At 40.0% G+C, this 18,775-nt stretch overlaps 1 protein-coding gene and 1 long non-coding RNA gene across 2 annotated transcripts in view; one reads left to right on the top strand and one right to left on the bottom strand.

The window, feature by feature from the left end:
- Positions 1–866: 866 nt before the first annotated feature.
- Positions 867–18,775, bottom strand: part of fkbp5 (FKBP prolyl isomerase 5) — a 34,493-nt gene continuing 16,584 nt past the window's right edge. The window contains exons 4-11 of the mRNA XM_029693541.1: positions 13,047–13,189; positions 12,663–12,777; positions 12,238–12,394; positions 11,935–12,025; positions 11,522–11,605; positions 9,325–9,510; positions 7,485–7,724; positions 867–6,392 (exon numbers count right to left, since the gene is read on the bottom strand). Coding sequence (XP_029549401.1) covers positions 6,279–6,392; positions 7,485–7,724; positions 9,325–9,510; positions 11,522–11,605; positions 11,935–12,025; positions 12,238–12,394; positions 12,663–12,777; positions 13,047–13,189 — 1,130 coding nt within the window. The 3' untranslated portion in view covers positions 867–6,278. The remainder of the gene's footprint in view (positions 6,393–7,484; positions 7,725–9,324; positions 9,511–11,521; positions 11,606–11,934; positions 12,026–12,237; positions 12,395–12,662; positions 12,778–13,046; positions 13,190–18,775) is intronic.
- LOC115150349 (uncharacterized) lies at positions 15,218–16,002 on the top strand. The gene is made up of 2 exons (XR_003867099.1): positions 15,218–15,526; positions 15,964–16,002. It is a non-coding gene; the product is annotated as an uncharacterized LOC115150349 (long non-coding RNA).

Raw genomic sequence — 18,775 nt, forward strand, 5'->3', positions numbered from 1 at the left:
CTCCTTAACTAGGCAAGTCAGTTAAGAACAAATTCAGTGGGTTAACTGCCTTGCTCAGGGGCAGAATGACAGATTTTTACCTTGTCAGCTCAGGGATTCGATCTTGCAACCTTTTGGTTACTAGTCCAATGCTCTAACCACTAGGCCACCTGCCGCCTTGTTCACCACACTGTTTGTGTGGGTGGACCATTTCAGTTTGTACGTGATGTGTACGCCGAGGAACTTAAAACTTTCCACCTTCTCCACTGCTGTCCCGTCGATGTGGATAGGGGGTGCTCCCTCTGCTGTTTCCTGAAGTCCACGATCATCTCCTTTGTTTTGTTGACGTTGAGAGGTTGTTTTGCTGACACCACACTCCGAGTGCCCTCACCTCCTCCCTGTAGGCTGTCTCATCATTGTTGGTAATCAAGGCTACTACTGTTGTGTCATCTGCAAACTTGATGATTGGGTGTACACGCCTCCAGTGGGTGTACAGGGATTACTGGAGGGGGCTGAGCATGTACCATTTGCGTCCCCAGTGTTGACGATCAGCGAAGTGGAGATGTTGTTACCTACCTTCACCACCTGAGGGTGGCCCGTCAGGAAGTCCAGGACCCAATTGCACAGGGCGGGGTTGAGAGCCAGGACCTGATGAGCATGTAGGGTACTATGGTGTTGAATACTGAGCTATATTCAATGAACATTATTCTTACATAGGTATTCCTCTTGTCCAGATGGGATAGGGCAGTGTTATGGCGATTGCATCGTTTGTGGACCTATTGGGGACGTAAGCCAATTGAAGTGGGTCTAGGGTGACAGGTAAGGTGGAGGTGATATGATACTTGACAAGCCTCTCAAAGCACTTCATGAACTGGCAACTGAGTGTATAGTAATAATTTGTATTTTATTTGGATCCCCATTAGCTGTTGCTGAAGCAGCATCTACACTTCCTGAGGTCCACATAAAACATGACATAATACAGAACATCAATAGACAAGAACAGCTCAAGGACTAAACAACACAAATTTCAAATTAAAATAATAGAACCAAAAAAAGGTCCTACTTGACAGTTACACATATTACTGACAATTACCCACACATCAGTACATATTATTATGCCTCAGAGCTGTGCTGAGCATCTCTTTATCACAGACAGATCTCTCCACATCTTTACAACAATTGAATCTATGCCTTGAACATCCATGACAGTTTACACCAAGAAGTTCAGTCTTCTCAATTTACTCAACATCCACATCATTCATTACCAGATTCAGCTGAGGTCTAGAACTTAGGGAATGATTTGTACATAATACAATGTTATACGCTTTAGATATGCTTAGGACCAGTTTATTACAAGCCACTCATTCCAAAACTGACCACAACTCTTTGTTTAGGGTTGCAGTGATTTCACTATGTGCTGTTCCTGACGTGTATAATATTGAATCATCAGTGTACTTGGACACACAGGCTTACGAATAGAGTAGAAACACTCTACAGTACTGAGATATTTGTTGCCAATATCAATACATTCATTAAACCTAGTGCCATGGTTTATATGTACATTTTTCACCCATTGTTTCTTTTTTTTACTACTGTAAATGAAGTGTAATTAGCTACACAAATATCTTGCAATACTCAGTCGTACGAGTCATCTGAAACTGATCCTAGATCAGCACTCCTATTCTGAGGTAATTGAACAGACACATCCTCTCATTCCAGGGACTTTCAATAAGTTATTTCCAGAGGGTATAGACAAGACTGTGTTCTATAGCCGAGCTGAAAAATGATGCAGGAATAATGCCCTTCTATTAGTTACTGAAAAGACCAGTAAATAACAGCAGTTACCAGTAACTATACCAACACAGAGCACACCGGCACCTGAATTTGTGTCTGAGGTGAATTTAGCCTGATATGAAAATGAATACATGAAGCTTTAGACAGTTGTTTGTACAAGATCTATATTCATTCTTTAATGAAGTGTTATGGGTTGTATTACAGTGTACAAAAGGATCTGATGATTGCTGACCAAGGAGGTGGGAGCTCTAGCTCTACTATCCCTCTGATGACAGTTGGTGGGGTTTTTTTGTTCATAGATACCATAACTACCCTCAATATAGCAGGTTAGGGTGATAAGTGTTTCAAGATGTGGGCATATGATTGTTTTTCTCATGATCATTTTACACAAATCCCCAGTTGCTTATGACGTATTCCACTAGTATTTGACATTATGGTGCAGTGATTGGTTGTGTCACTCCACATAACCTTGTGTCAGGCTACCATCTGGTGTGCTTCAGCAAATTGTAATACTATCAAAAAGCAAGGATGACCAAGGCACTCTTCATATAATTAAATGCCTTTATTTGTATGGCATGTTCAATGGAACAAAGTTTTTCAACGGACACGTTTTAAGCAGCATGGCCTTCGTCAGGGAGTACAAAGATACAATGTGTACTTTTGCACAAACCATGTTCCAATCACCCTGATTGAAGAGGAAGTGGTTTAGTTAATAGAAATTGGACAACACCTAGTAAACAATCATATACATTCAAAAGTGAAATAGATATGTTATCAAAATGCATATTAAGGTTAGAACTATTAGAAAATACAAAGTAGTTATACCCTTGAAAAGGAGTCAGTTTTTAAATCTTTGTTCCACTGAACATGCCATACAAATAAAGGCATTTGAATTACATGAAGAGTGCCTTAGTCCTCCTTGCTTTTTGATGACCAATTTACCCCTTTTACCAAAGAGCACCTTCTATCTACAAAGACCTACTATTGTGTACACTAGCAGCGCTTCCCTTCCTTTATTCTACACTTTGTAATATTAGTTCTCAGAGATGTTAGACAGACTTGTAAAAGGCTCTGGTTCTAACCACTGAGTTTAAAGATGAGGTCATTAAGGGTTTCAAGTGTTTCAAGCAAAAAAGTTGAATGGTAACTTATGAGTTCACATAACATATTATGTCCGGTTTCCCAGAATCTCCATTGAAAATGCTTTTAGTGCTAGGTTAGGCTCAATCTGTGTCTGGGAAACTGGTTCATTATGTCCTACCTTTCTTAATATTGATTAGACATTTGAAAGAGTAGCCATTCCATAGAGAGACTGACAAGACATGATGCCAAAGTCATCTTACCATAAACAAGTATTTGAAAGGTTCCCTCATTGCCCCCTTACGCTATTGCATTACAGTAAATAAAGAACAACAGAATAAGTCTGATATTGTGTGCTCCTTGCATTTCAAGGTAACACTTTATTTGGATAGTTCATCTGTAGATGCTCTATAGACCATCAGCAACATTTCAACTAACCCTAACCCTTACTTTCCTAACACTGAACTTAACCCTTATACTAAACCTAGCTCTAAGCCTAAACTTAACCTTTACTCTTATTCTATACCTAACTGTAGCAAGCAATTGCTTATCGACAGATGGTCATTCTATCTGTAGAGCATCTACAGATGGACTATGCAAATAAAGTGTGACCCAATTCAAATATGAAATTGGCAAGTTTGTTGTTGTGTGTAAGGTAAGACAGAATGTCTTTTTAAAGTGTGCCAGTTATCAGGTTGTACAACATGCCTATGCGGGAAAATGAGATCACTCTGTTAGAGACTTTCAGTGAAGAGTGTGCCTGTTATGAGTGAGAAGTTGTACTTTATACTATTTCCTACTGCATTCGTGTCAAATGTCAATGCCCCCTTTCTGTATATGATATTTCAGGCAAGAAGAGAAGAGAGCTGAGACGTATTGCCTGAGTATAAGAGTGCAACTACTACTTCCCCTTGTTTGACACCTCCCCTTGTTTGACACCTCAAGTAATATAGTAATATCGTTTTTAATGTTTTATTGTTTAAAATCATGATATTACTTAACTCATACAGCATTTTGTTGAAATGAGGGTACGAAATAACTATTTCAAGTTACGTTTACAGCAATTTGATATTGGGGCTTTATGACTGGGGTTTCCTTTGTTCCTTTTTCAAGTCTTTAAATGCAGGAGGTCTATTTTATGTTTACACATAGGACATCATCATGATCCTCTGACTGAAAATCACCATGGAGATCCAGTCACTTGTTTCACTAATGTCCCGTGGTAGATAAAGAATATACATCACTAAAAGTCCAGTTGGGGTTGGGCATGCCAATGTAAACTAAAAATGTAATCTCTAATGCCTGCATTTGCACATTTACCAGAGATAGAGTGAATATTTAAAGGGATACTTTGGGATTTTGGCAGTGAGGCCTTTTATCTAGTTCTCCAGAGTCATGAACTCATGGATACCATTTGTATCTCTCTGTGACCAGTATGAAGTTAGAGCTAGTTTCGCAAGCCAGTGCTAACTAGTGTTAGCGCACTGACTAATGCTAATTATCAATTGCGCTAGGGAAGTAGATAAAGGGCCAAAAATTACGAAAAATCCCAAAGTATCCATTTATTAATTTGTTGATACAATGATTCAAGGCTGTATCACATCCAGCCGTGATTGGGAGTCCCATAGGGCGGCGCACAATTGGCCCAGCGTTGTCCGGGGTAGGCTGTCCATTGTAAAGAAGAATTTGTTCTTAACTGACTTGCCTAGTTAAATAAAGGTTAAATAAAAATACAAAAATTCAATACCATCTGTGTCATGTTTATAACACTTACAACGGATGCTGTACAGTATGTGGTGCATATAGTATTATAACACTGTAAAGACTCTTATGTCTAATGCTCAGTGTAGTCCAATAACATTCATTGTTGGGTCAGTATGAATAGAAGCAGGTCATTTGTATCCAGAGCATTGGTGAACAAATATTATGGACGTTATTTGCATAAACTCTTGATAATGTTTATATGCTGTGATATCTAGTCCTGGCAACACTACACTTAAATCCTAACCTTGTGGCATTACTGTGGGTTAAGGTAACTACCCTCCAATAAATAGTGTTGGGTACAGAGATACATTTTAAATTAAACAGATACGTTTCAATAAAAATAAAAAAGCATACACACACAAGGAGTCAATGGCTTCTTTTTATATTGAGAGCATAAGCCTCCCATATTTTGTTTAACAATTATAAAATCATTAAGACAACCAAGGGCAGATGTCCAATGAACGCAAAAAAACGAATGAAAAAAAAATGAAAGCCCAGATTTGATCCAAGGCGTCATTGAGTGTTATTGTTCATAAAAAGACAACATCGGTGATTTTACAATCTTAGCTGAAGATCGAGGTGCATCCTTGTCCATAATTTAACACTCTTTTATTAAAAGGAAATAAGACGAGTCAGACAGTACAGTCACCCGTTCCAGGACTGAGGAGGAAGAGAACTACGAGACTAGAGCCTTTTTTGTAATTACGGGGAGACCTTGGTCCCAGCATGACTCCCTGTCAAAATAAAGGTTAAATAAAAATCTGCCCTAGTTATTATCAGTCACATAATTTAAATTCAAACAGTGTACTGTGAAAAAATAATTTGTCCAGGAGAGAATGCAAGGTTGAAGTAAGAGAGGACTGGACAGCAGCTTGGAAAGCTGAGACTTAAAGCTTCATTATTGGACTTGCATTGATTTGGGCAGTCAAAGAGAGTAGCACACACAGAACAGTATGTAGCATCTGTAGCATGCAAGGGTCTATCTGGGATGAGTCTGTACTTGTTTATTCTCTATGTTCAAGAGTAAAGAGTGGGGGGGTTCTTCACCCACTGCAAATATACTGTATGACTCATTGTCTTAACATAAGCAGTCTTCTGGGACTGTGGGTGTTATGACAATTAAGTGATGATGACGCCAGCTGTTTTGTCTGTTATAGTGGCACAGTGTCACACCACTTCCACATTGCCAAATGATGTATATTGAGGATTACAATTGTGACTAAGCACAAGGTGCAAGGCAACCCCAGCCAACTCAACCAGTAGATTGAAGCTACCAAAATAGAATGATACATGTTGTTCATCTGTATTGTGCAAAATGAGAAAATGCAATGGCAAAATGATATTTGATTATCAACATCAGAATGCAGACTGTGGGTTTGAGTTAAGTTGAGGTGTGCATTTGGAGGCATTGTGCAATGCAAGAGGTTCAGGACTAGACCTGGACTGGATTCCATGTTATGGACTGAAAGAAGAAATGCTGTTTGGCCTGCAGCCTTCCCCACTCTCGCGCCCCCTGTCTGTCGTGCAGGGGACAGCACATATGGTGGGGGGTAGGTAGGGGATGATGAGGTCAGGGTGGAGGGGTGTGTTCCGGCCCCGTCTGGTCCCTGCCTCTGTGTGCGTAGCGAGGGGAGACCTGCCTCCTGGCCTCCTCTGGAGCATCAAGAACAGTCCTGGCCGTGGTCCTGACTCCTGCGGCGTCTCTTAATGGCCACTTGATGGTTCTCGTTCATCGCTCCACTGTCCTCCCCCCTCCTCCTCTTCCCCTTCCCTGCCTGTTGAGCACACAAATACAAAGGAGAGGGACTTTTAAATGTTTAGATTTCTTCCATTGTGCAAAAATAAATCACTTTTTATACATTTTGTTTTGCAATATTAATAAGTATAATATTTATTATAATAGATTATGGAGTAAAAAGTAAGCATCGAGTGGTAATGAGTGTTCCTCTGTAGCTCAGTTTGTAAGAGCATGGCTCTTATAACGGCAGGATAGTGGGTTTGATTCAGACAACCACCCATACGCTTGGGCATGAGTCCTTTCGATAAAAGTTTCTGCAAAATGGCATATATTATAAACGGAGAACAAAAGTTCAAATAAAGTAGCTATTCAGTACTACCACTAGATGTCAGCCTACTACCACTAAACGTGAAACTCTAAACCAGCGATTCTCTACTGGTGGGTCACAACCCGTATTAGCATGTCTGAGTGAAAAACGATAACTTTTAATTGTCAAAGAAATCTTGAAAAAATATGGATTCTTTCCCAATGAAATAAATACTCCAGTCTGAACTTAAAGGACTAAAACCAGATTGAAAGTGTAGAAATGATAATGGACCTATCATTTGATCTATCCTATTTTTCTTGAATCACAGAGATTTCAATAGCAGCGCTATTGAATTTCGTTAATTGTGAGGTCTCAAACCAGTTAGATTGCCAACATTTGTCATTAAGAACATGATCAATATGGAATAATTAATAATGCAAGATGTGGGAAATGTTTTCCCTTGTCATACAAAACAACAATAAGATAGTAAAAAAAACCTGGGATGCAGCTAAAAACACAGTTGAGAACCAGTGCTCTAAACCATGAACGATGGACCAGAGTCAGTCAGCAGCACAGCACAGATTATTGAAATAGATAAACATCTCATATCACATGTATCAAATTACTCAAACAGTGAACAAGGTCAGATTGTAAAACTGATTACACATCCATATTGCGTCCCAAATGGTTCCCTATTCCCAATATAGTGCACTACTTTTGACGAGGACCGATTGCGCTCTGTTCAAAAGTAGTGCACTATATAGGGAATAAGTTGCAGTTTGGGATGCAGTCATCCAGACTGTGAAAGATGTTGTTACAGACCTTGACGTCATGTTCAGCAAACTTCTGGAACATGTTGGCATAGATCTTCTTGTCCCTTTCATGGTGTTCCCGGATTTTGCGTTGACAGATAGAGACTTGACCGTGTGCCGCCCGGTTGGAGGGGTTGACCTGCAGCACCAGTTTAAAGTCAGACATGGCCAGGCTGAACTCGTTACGGAAGAGACGAGCCTCCCCACGCCGGTACAGAGCCTTCTCATTCTTCCCATCCAATTCTATCACCTGCGAAATACACGCAGACACACAACTACATTGGTAACATTTTACATTAAGGTATACCTACAGGGATTTATAAAGGGCTTTATAAATAGTTTTAAAAATCAAATTATTAGTTTATAAAGCTGTTAAAAAAATAATAACAGAATGGTTGAAATTGTGTGATTATTTTTTGAATGCTTGCTAAACAGATTAATACATACACTACATGAACAAAAGTATGTGGACACCTTCTCCTCGAACGTCTCATTCAAGAATTATGGACATTAATATGGAGCTGGTCCCCCCTTTGCTGCTTGCAACAACAGCCTCCACTATTCTGGGAAGACTTTCCACTTGCTTCCATTCAGCCACTAGAACATTAGTGAGGTCGGGCACTGATGTTGGACAATTAGGCCTGGCTCGCAGTCGGTGTTCCAATTCAACCCAAAGGTCTTCGATGGGGTTGAGGTCAAGGCTCTGTGCAGGCCAGTCAAGTTCTTCCACACCGATCTTGACAAACCATTTATGTATGGACCTCGCTTTGTGCACGGGGGCATTGTCATGCTGAAACATGAATGGGCCTTCCCCAAACTGTTGCCACAAAGTTGTAAGCACAGAATCATCAAGAATGTCATTGTATACTGTAGGGTTAAGATTTCACTTCACTGGAACTAAGGGGTCTAGCCCGAACCATGAAAAACAGCCCCAGACCATTATTCTTCCTCCACCAAACTTTAGTTGGCACTATGAATTGGGGCAGGTAGCATTCTCCTGGCATCCGCTAAACCCAGATTCGTCTGTCACTCTAGAGAACGCATTCCACTACCCCAGAGTCCAATGGCGGTGAGCTTTACGCCACTCCAGCCGACGCTTGACATTATGCATGGTGATCTTAGGCTTGTGTGCGGCTGCTCAGCCATGGAAACACATTTTATGAAGCTCCCGACTAACAGTTATTTTGCTGAAGTTGCATCCAGAGGCAGTTTGGAACTCGGTAGCGAGTGTAGCAACCGAGTACAGATACTTTTTACACACTATGCGCTACAGCACTCGGCAGTCCTGTTCTGTGAGCTTATGTGGCCTACCACTTCGCGGCTGAGCCGTTGTTGCTCCTAGACGTTTCCACTTCACAATAACAGCACTTACAGATGACCGGGAAAGCTCTAGCAAGGAAGAAATTTTACAAACTGACTCTCTTGGAAAAGTGGCATCCTATGATTGTGCCATGTTGAAAGTCACTGAGCATTTCAGTATGGCCATTCTACTGCCAATGTTTGTCTATGGAGACTGCATGGCTGTGTGCTCATTTTATATACCTGTCAGCAACGGGTGTGGCTGAAATAGCTGTATCCACTAATTTCAAGTAGTGTCCACATATTTTTGTAAATATAGTGTATATATATATATATATATATATATATATATACACATATTTATACATATATAAATGTACATAGGTATACAACCCCACTGACTCAGAGCAAAGAGTTAAAGACACACACAACTGTATGCTATTCCATGCACAGGCGCTAGCTGCATGCTCTGTTCGGCTTCAGAATATGGAATACGTGTATATGTGTGTGGGGGTCCCATGCGTGCAGCCAGGTATGCATTGAGATTGTACCTTGTTGCAGTTCTCCACAACCAGTGCATACTCTCTCAGCCTCAGGTAGCACATTGCCAGGTTGAGCTGGGCGACCAGTAGGAAGTCCTGGATCGTCTGCTGCTGTTCCTTCCCTACACCAAACTCCATCTCGAGCCACGACACAATACGCTGGTATTGGACCACCGCCTGCAGGAAACACCCTGCCTAGAACCAGGGACAACACATGGAGTAGGTTTTGCAGGTCTCTCATGCAAAAAAGATGATAAGCAATATTTAATAGCACAAAAGAAATGTGCAAAGCAGGCACGATACACAGATAGGGCTCTACCAATGCAGAGCACATGCCCTTCCAATCTCTAAAGTTCCCTTTTGTTTTGGGTTATAAAAAAAGTATACAGTACCAGTCAAAAGTTTGGACACACCTACTTATTCAAGGGTTTTTCTTTATTTTTTACTATTTTCTACATTGTAGAATAACAGTGAAGACAACAAAACTATGACATAACACATATGGAATCATGTAGTAACCAAAAACGTGTTTAAACAAATCAAAATATATTTGAGATTTTAGATTCTTCAAAGTAGCCACCCTTTGCCTTGATGACAGTTTTGCACACTCTTCCAGCATTCAAAAGTGACCAAAACATTAGCCAGGAAGCATAGGAACTGAGAAGTGGTCTGTGGTCCCCACCTGCAGAACCACTCCTTTATTAGGGGTGTCTTGCTAATTGCCTATAATTTCCACCTGTTGTCTATTCCATTTGCACAACAGCATGTGAAATGTATTGTTGCTTCCTAAGTGGACAGTTTGATTTCACAGAAGTGTGATTGACTTGGAGTTACATTGTGTTGGTTAAGTGTTCCCTTTATTTTTTCGAGCAGTGTATATTTTTGTTCTCCGTACTGGTCCCCCGTGGGAATCGAACCCACAACCCTGGTGTTGCAAACACCATGCTCGACCAACTGAGCCACACCCCCAATGCAATTCTAAAGTGTAATACATCCAGTGTGATTTCAACGGATTTTTGTCAAATTAACAAAGTATTGTCTTTTGTTGATTTTATATTACAACATTCCAACCTCGTTAAGCATGATCTATTCAATTATGGCATAATTCTACTATTTGTATGCATTTGAATCACTATCAATTACATTCTTTTATTTTGAAGGCTAATCGCAAAGTCCACTATTGTGGCTAATCCTTATTGTGGCTAGCTTCACATAGATGGGTACGACCACCATTAATCAAATAAGAACTGTCTTATAAATGAGGGTTATTTTAGATTATGACAACTAGCTATATAGTTAGTTAGCTAACTATAGCTAATGAAACAGATTATGTAGTTTTGCTATGTTCTTTGGGAAAAACATTGTTTGCGTCCATGAGCTAGCTAGCTTTTTTTATGACCAGCACTGTAGGTGCGCGAGACAACTTTACCAGCATCATAGCATACCTATCGATGAATCGTTGTGACATATAAAATACGAGTGCATGTAATCAATGTGTAATAACTACGTAAAAAACGAATGAACGCGTTAAATTATTATGTGACGTGCAGTCATATTCAGGTCCTGATTGGTCAACAAGCTTATTTGAAACGTCAAATAACATGCAAAGACCCAAACGGCGTTCCATAGAAATCCTGGTTGAGAATGAAACGACTGAACATATGAACAACGAAACAGCAAAGCAAGTAAGTGAAAGAAATAGGTTTTGATTATGTTTTACTGGTAAAGGGGACATACGTAAATGCCAAGAAAATAACTTTTTGGTCAGTGTGGTGTGTGTGTAACCTTTATTTAACTAGGCAAGTCAGTTGAGAAAAAATTATTATTTACAATGAGAGCTTACCCCGGCCAAACCCGGACGACGCTGGGCCAATTGTGCGCCGCCCTATGGGACTCCCAATCAAGGCCGGATGTGATAACGCCTGGATTCGAACCAGGGACTGAGACTGAGATGCAGTGCCTTAGACCGCTGCATTCATGTGTGTGTGTTTTCACTATTTAACTGTACCAGAATGCTTAAAAGGCCGCTAAAATTTGAAATATCGGTTATCAGTATCGGTTTCTTTTGGCAAGGAAAATATTGGATATCGGTATCGGCCAAAATTGTCATATCGGTGCATTACTAGCTAAAATATTCATACACAGATGCATCCAATGGCCATTATATTTTGTCTATTGTCTGAAAGACAGAGATGGTGCACTATACCTTGAAATATTGGGTCCCTTTCTGTTTGGCTCTAGCAGACAAATCCAGTTTCTCCTTTAGATCCAATTCCCAGGATTCTTTGGCCTTGAAAAGAAAACATACTGTTATCAGTTTCAGAGAAGGCCTTGAAAAGAAAACATACTGTTATCAGTTTCAGAGACGGCCTTGAAAAAACATACTGTTATCAGTTTCAGAGATGGAGATTTGAAGGTGACTTTCAATGAGATTATGCCTGTTTCTTCCCATTATTTTCTCCAGGGTCACTCTGCCATCATGCAATATCTAACTGAGACCCTCATTGTCTAAACTCCACCAGCTCAAATAAAAGCAATCTGTTGGTATCTTCCAGGGACACTAATAGGATACTTGAACACGTTATTTTTACCCTATCTAATCCAGCAAGTCGAACTCACCTTCTCAAAGTCATTTAGAGTCACTTCATACATCAGGTCTGAGTTTGGTCCAATCTTATGCTGTGCTCTACCATCTTTCCCAAAGCCATACCTACAAAAAACAAGAGCGAGAGTATTGTATGGCTGATTATTTCTGACAGACACCTGTTCCATGAAAGGCGTACATTATTTCAATATGTTTCTATAGAGATGCTTGTTCAAGGTTACAAATCATTGCTGATGATGACTGAGTAAGCATATCTACTTTGTGTTGCAACAGGTCCACTTCAGCGACAGGAAGTAGAGTAGAGTAAAGGCCCTTACTTGGGTTTTAAGTAGAGCATGCAGCACTCTCCTTTCTGCATCTTCTCCATGGCCCTGTCTACACCAAGAGGAACACCCATGTCCTCTGACTCGCCCACAACGAAGTGCACATTCCTGGAGTCAAACAGACGCTCTCCACATCGACCCTCCAGGTGCACTGTGGAATACAGGAATGCAATTGAAAATATACAGATTTTTTTTAATGGAAAATATTATTATTTTACTTCAGATAACAAACATAATGTAGGTTTGATTATTCACTGTTTTTTTGTGTTGTTTGAGACTGTACAATAATCAATAAAATGTTGATCACAGTCAATGTGAGACAAAGCCTTTGTACCAAAATCAATACAAATATTGATCACCAAGTTCACAGTTAATGAGATCACAATGAATGTGATAGAGAGAAGGTAGGTCTGCCTCACCGTGGACAGTTGATCCATCATTGGGACTATTATAACCCTCCCCTTTGACCTTTATCCTCCTCGTGATGCCGCCGTCGTCCGTCAGCACCTCCCCTTTGAAGCTCAGCAGCTCCACCTAAAGGAAGTGAAGAGACACGTAAGAACAGAAAAAACATCACATCACGTCCATTTGTTAGCACATTTTACTACAACAGTAACCATAAGATTCCATAATGATGAAAATTATGACAGAGACAGTGTTATTTATGTGTTTTGTTCACAATGCCGAGAGAGAATCGAGGACAATCCACAGTCAGAATACAGTATAGGGGAAACCTGCTACTGTATGTACATATGAAGGCCCATATACCACCATCACATTGGAAACCACTCTGCTTTACCTACCTCAAACTGTAGCATGGCATTGGGAGGTATTTTGGGGGGGCATCCAGCTGAACCATAAGCATATTCTGGTTTGCAGAGGAGCATGCACACCTCTCCTCTCTGCATAGAGGACACACCAATATCCAAGCCCTTAATCACCTGACCTGTGGAGTGATATATGAGAAGAGACATGATGAACAGATGTAGGCTACATATGCAGTGACATATAGGCGATACATACGGCAGGTGAATAAGATGTGTTACCACAACCCACCATCCTCACTCCCTCCCCCAACACACACAGATGTCAAACACATGCCACACTTTGAGATGTAAGTATCATGGTAGGGTAACAATTTATATTAAAGTCCCTTAATAAACCATTTATAAGTTTGGATAGAGTTTACTTATCAAGTATTAATCATTATTCCTATATTTGTTCATGTCGATAAGAAATCTCTAAATATTAATTTACACATACATAAACACTATTTTAAATAATGTGTTAATGATTTATAAGAATTAGTAAGGTGTTTCATCATTGTATGTTCACAATTTGTAAATGATTAATAATGTATTACTAATGTACTTATACACCAGTTCTAAAGGAGTTATTGTCAACTCATAAGATTATTTATAAGGCATTTGTTAATGGTTGATCATTTTTGGTATATTATTAGGATACCTATTAGCTGTTGCAAAAGCAGCAGCTAATCTTCCTGGGGTCCACATAAAACATGAAACATGACATAATACAGAACATCAATAGACAACAGCTCAAGGACAGAACTACATAAACAATGTTTTTTTTTTAAAGGCACTCGCAGCCTACATATCAATACATACACACAAACTATCTTGGTCAAAAATGAATTGTTTGACTCACCATTTTTTTATTTTTCACCTTTATTTAACCAGGTAGGCAAGTTGAGAACAAGTTCTCATTTACAATTGCGACCTGGCCAAGATAAAGCAAAGCAGTTCGACAACATACAACAACACAGAGTTACACATGGAGTAAAACAAACATACAGTCAATAATACAGTAGAAAAAAATAAGTCTATATACAATGTGATTTGTAGTGGAAGAAAGTGCAAAGTAGAAATAGAAATAATGGGGTGCAAAGGAGCAAAATAAATAAATAAATACAGTAGGGGAAGTGGTAGTTGTTTGGGCTAAATTATAGATGGGCTATGTACAGGTGCAGTGATCTGTGAGCTGCTCTGACAGCTGGTGCTTAAAGCTAGTGAGGGAGATAAGTGTTTCCAGTTTCAGAGATTTTTGTAGTTCGTTCCAGTCATTGGCAGCAGAGAACTGGAAGGAGAGACGGCCAAAGGAGGTATTGGCTTTGGGGGTGACCAGAGAGATATACCTGCTGGAGCGCGTGCCACAGATGGGTGCTGCTTTGGTGACCAGTGAGCTGAGATAAGGGGGGACTTTACTTAGCAGGGTCTTGTAGATGACTTGGAGCCAGTGGGTTTGGCGAAGAGTATGAAGCGAGGGCCAGCCAACGAGAGCGTACAGGTCGCAGTGGTGGGTAGTATATGGGGCTTTGGTGACAAAACGGATGGCACTGTGATAGACTGCATCCAGTTTATTGAGTAGGGTATTGGAGGCTATTTTGTAAATGACATCGCCAAAGTTGAGGATCGGTAGGATGGTCAGTTTTACGAGGGTATGTTTGGCAGCATGAGTGAAGGATGCTTTGTTGCGAAACAGGAAGCCAATTCTAGATTTAACAGTGCATTCAGAAAGTATTCAGACCCCTTGACTTTTTCCACATTTTGTTACATTACAGCTTCATTCTAAAATGGATTAAATAGATTTTTTCCCCATAATGACCAAGTGAAAAAACACATTTTTAGAAATGCTTGCATTATTAGAAATATAAACAGAAATATCTTATTTACAAAAGTATTCAGACCCTTTGCTATGAAACTCGAATTTGAGCTCAGGTGCATCCTGTTTCCATTGATCATCCTTGAGATGTTTCTACAACTTGATTGGAGTCCACCTGTGGTAAATTCAATAGTTTGGACATGATTTGGTAAGGCACACATCTGTCTATATAATGTCCCACAGTAGACAGTGCATGTCAGAGCAAAAATCAAGCCATGAAGTCGAAGGAATAGTCCGTAGAGCGCCGAGACAGGATTGTGTAGAGGCATAGATCTGGGGATGGGTACCAAAACATTTCTGCAGCATTGAATGTCCCCAAGAACACAGTGGCCTCCATCATTATCAAATGGAAGAAGTTTGGAACACTTTATTATAGTGGTTAAGATGAACTTTCTAGTGGTTAAGATGAACTTTCATTGTGTTCCATTGTGCTTATCGCCCCTAGTGGAGCTTTCTGGTACTTAGAAAGACTGCACAGAAACAGGAAGTAGAGAAGAATAGTCATTCTGCACACAGAGAAGCTGTTAAAAACAACGCTAGGGTGCAGTTCTTACAGCGCAGCTATGTTTTGTCACGCTTCAGCCTCTGAAAATATTTGTTTGTAAGTTCAATTCAAGCATATTGCTAGTGATGATAATATTGTTTATTGATAAAATTGCTAACTTATCAATGTTAGTTGGTTGTATTTACTCACGCAAATTGCCTTGCCTTTCATGTATGCCAGTCAGCTGTATTAGTTTGCTCGTGCGTCATGTAAACGAATTGTAAAACATACAATACTGTACTTTTGTTACTGTTTCTAGTGTAATATGCTTTGTTAATGAACAGAGGTGTTTTCACATTATTAGAGTAATGAAAAGAGTTGGCAAGTTGCTACTCATATGGTAATTAGCTATCTAGTTTGGCATCATGCCAGATACATGGTTTCTTGGCAGGTGCTCTGTATTTATGCAACTTCAATTTGAAATGTATAATGTACAGCTACAGTATGTCAATGTGAATTGAATACTAAAGTATATTATGTTCTGTATTTTGCAGTTTCACAACAAACGTTTTCAATATATCCGTTCAAGAAAAGTCACGCCTTGGGAGTTTTATTGAAGACTTAGTTGTTAGCTATCTGTCTAATTCTGCACGGGAACGCAATTCCAGGGCAGAATAAAGACTCTTCCTAAAGATGGCCGCCCTGCCAAACTGAGCAATGGTGGGAGAAGGGCCTTGGTCAGGGAGGTGACCAAGAACCAGATGACAGAGCTCCAGAGTTCCTCTGTGGAGATGGGAGAATGTTCCAGAAGGACAACCATGTCTGCAGCACTCCACCAATCAGGCCTTTATGGTAGAGTGGCCAGGCGGAAGCCACTCCTCAGTAAAAGACACATGACAGTCCGCTTGGAGTTTGCCAAAAGGCACCTAATGACTCTCAGACCATGAGAAATAAGATTCTCTGGTCTGATGATATCAAGATTGAACTCTTTGGCCTGAATGCCAAGCGTCACGTCTGGAGGAAACCTGGCACCATCCCTATGGTGAAGCATGGAGGTGGCAGCATCATGCTGTGGTGGCAGGTAGCCTAGTGGTTAGAGTGTTGGACTAGTAACCGAAAGGTTGCAAGATTGAATTCCCGAGCTGACAAGGTAAAAATCTGTCGTTCTGCCCCTGAACAAGGCAGTTATCCCACTGTTCCTAGGCTGTAATTGAAAATAAGAATTTGTTCTTAACTGGCTTGCCTAGTTAAATTAAGGTAAAAAATACATAAAAATGCTGTCGGGATGTTTTTGGATATAGTCAGGATTGAGGGAACAATGAACGAAGCAAAGTACATAGAGATCTTTGATCAAAACCTGCTCCAGAGCGCTCAGGACCTAAGACTGGGGCGAAGGTTCACTTTCCAACACGACAACGACCCTAAGCATACAGCCAAGACAACGCAGCAGTGGCTTCGGGACAAGTCTCTGAATGTCCTTGAGTGTTCGATCGGACTAGAACCCGATCGAAGAATTGCTTATGCCTTTCCCAACAATGCAGCTAAAAAGTAACAAAATTAATAAATAAAAAAGGAAATAGTAACACAATAAAATAACACAAAATAATAGCATTTTAATATAATTTCTGATAAAAATAATGTGTTGGATATAGTTGGATATAGTCCCAGTCGCTATTAAATATAGTCCCAGTCGGTATTAAATAGAACATTGAGGCCCCACCCGCCTGTGGGGAAAACAACCCAAGGTACCTTGGTTATTAATTATAATTATAAATTAAATTATCCCATTGGCTCACAGCAAAAACCTGACCTTTTTCAAACCAATTTTCTTCTTGTCTGCTTGCTTTAGTCAATTACAAAACTACATGTAGATGTCTTACCTGTGATTAAATGTTTTCCACACGCATCGCTACGTGTAGCCTACTTGGACAACGGGTCCCCACAATTTCCAACTCTTACACACCAAATAGCGTGAAGCCACAGTGCTCTTCTCGCAGGTTTGACTTCCCTACGTGGGTGCATTGGGAACCGCAAGTCGGGATTTTTGACCTGGTTACATGTACATTGAACAACACAGCAGCCTTTCAGCATGTTTTGTTATTTCTGTATAACAAAAATCTACGACGAAGGTGGGTCTTTCACAGTGGGGGTCAACGAGAAAGAATGCTTGTTTTCCCCAGTTTGTGGGCATAGTCGAGGGGAATTCCTTATTATTACATGAATACCAAATGGGACTATAGTTCAAATGCTCTTCAAATGCACTCATTAACAATTAATAAATATCCCATTCATGACATATATATACATTTATAAATATGTACAGTGCCTTCAAAAAGTATTCACAACCCCTTGAATCTTTCCACATTTTGTTGTGTTAATGCCTGAGTCAATAAGTATTCAACCCCCTTTATGGCAAGCCTAAATTTGTTTAGGAGTAGAAATTCACTTAACAAGACACATAATAAGTTGCATTAATAGTGTTAAAACATGATTTTTGAATGACTGCCTCATCTCTGTACCCCACACATACAATTATCTGTAAGGTCCCTCAGTCGAACATTACATTTTAAACACAGATTCAACCACAAAGACCAGGGAGGTTTTCCAATGCCTCGCAAAGAAGGGCACCTATTGGTAGATGGGTAAAATAAAAAAGTAGACATTGAATATCCCTTTGAGCATGGTGAAGTTATTAATTACACTTTGGATGATATATCAATACACCCAGTCACTACAAAGATACAGCCGTCCTTCCTAACTCATTTGCCAGAGAAGAAGGAAAACGCTCAGGGATTTTACCATGAGGCCAATGACGACTTTAAAACAGTTACTGTCACGTCGTGGCAGAAGAAGTCTGTATGTGTTGTTGAGTATGTCTGTTTCTGTGTTAGTCTTGTGACTCCTGATCAGGAACAGCTGGGGATCGTTGTTCCTGATTGGGAGTCATATATTTAGGAGTATGTTTGTCACTTGGGTTTGTGGGTGGTTGTGCTAACACTGCTAGTCTTTTGTTTGTACGTAGCCTGTTAGCAGTAATTATTGTTTTTCCTGTGGATGCTTTGCTCTTATATATTAAAAAGATGAGTATCCACATTCCGTCTGCAGTTTGGTCCATTCAACACGGCAACACTCGTGACAGTTACAAAATGTAATGGCTGTGATAGAACACTGAGGATGGGTCAACAACATTATAGTTACTCCACAATACTAACCTAAATGACCGAATGAAAAGAAGGAAGCCTGTACAGAATACAAATATTTTTAAAACATGCATCCTGATTGCAAGAAGGCACAAAAGTAATATTGAAAAAATTAGAGTACCACGCTCCATATTTTTAAGCATCTATGGCAAGACCTGCAAATGGT

The sequence above is a fragment of the Salmo trutta genome, chromosome 16 (genome assembly GCF_901001165.1).
Source record: "Salmo trutta chromosome 16, fSalTru1.1, whole genome shotgun sequence".
Classification (NCBI taxonomy): Eukaryota; Metazoa; Chordata; class Actinopteri; order Salmoniformes; family Salmonidae; genus Salmo; species Salmo trutta.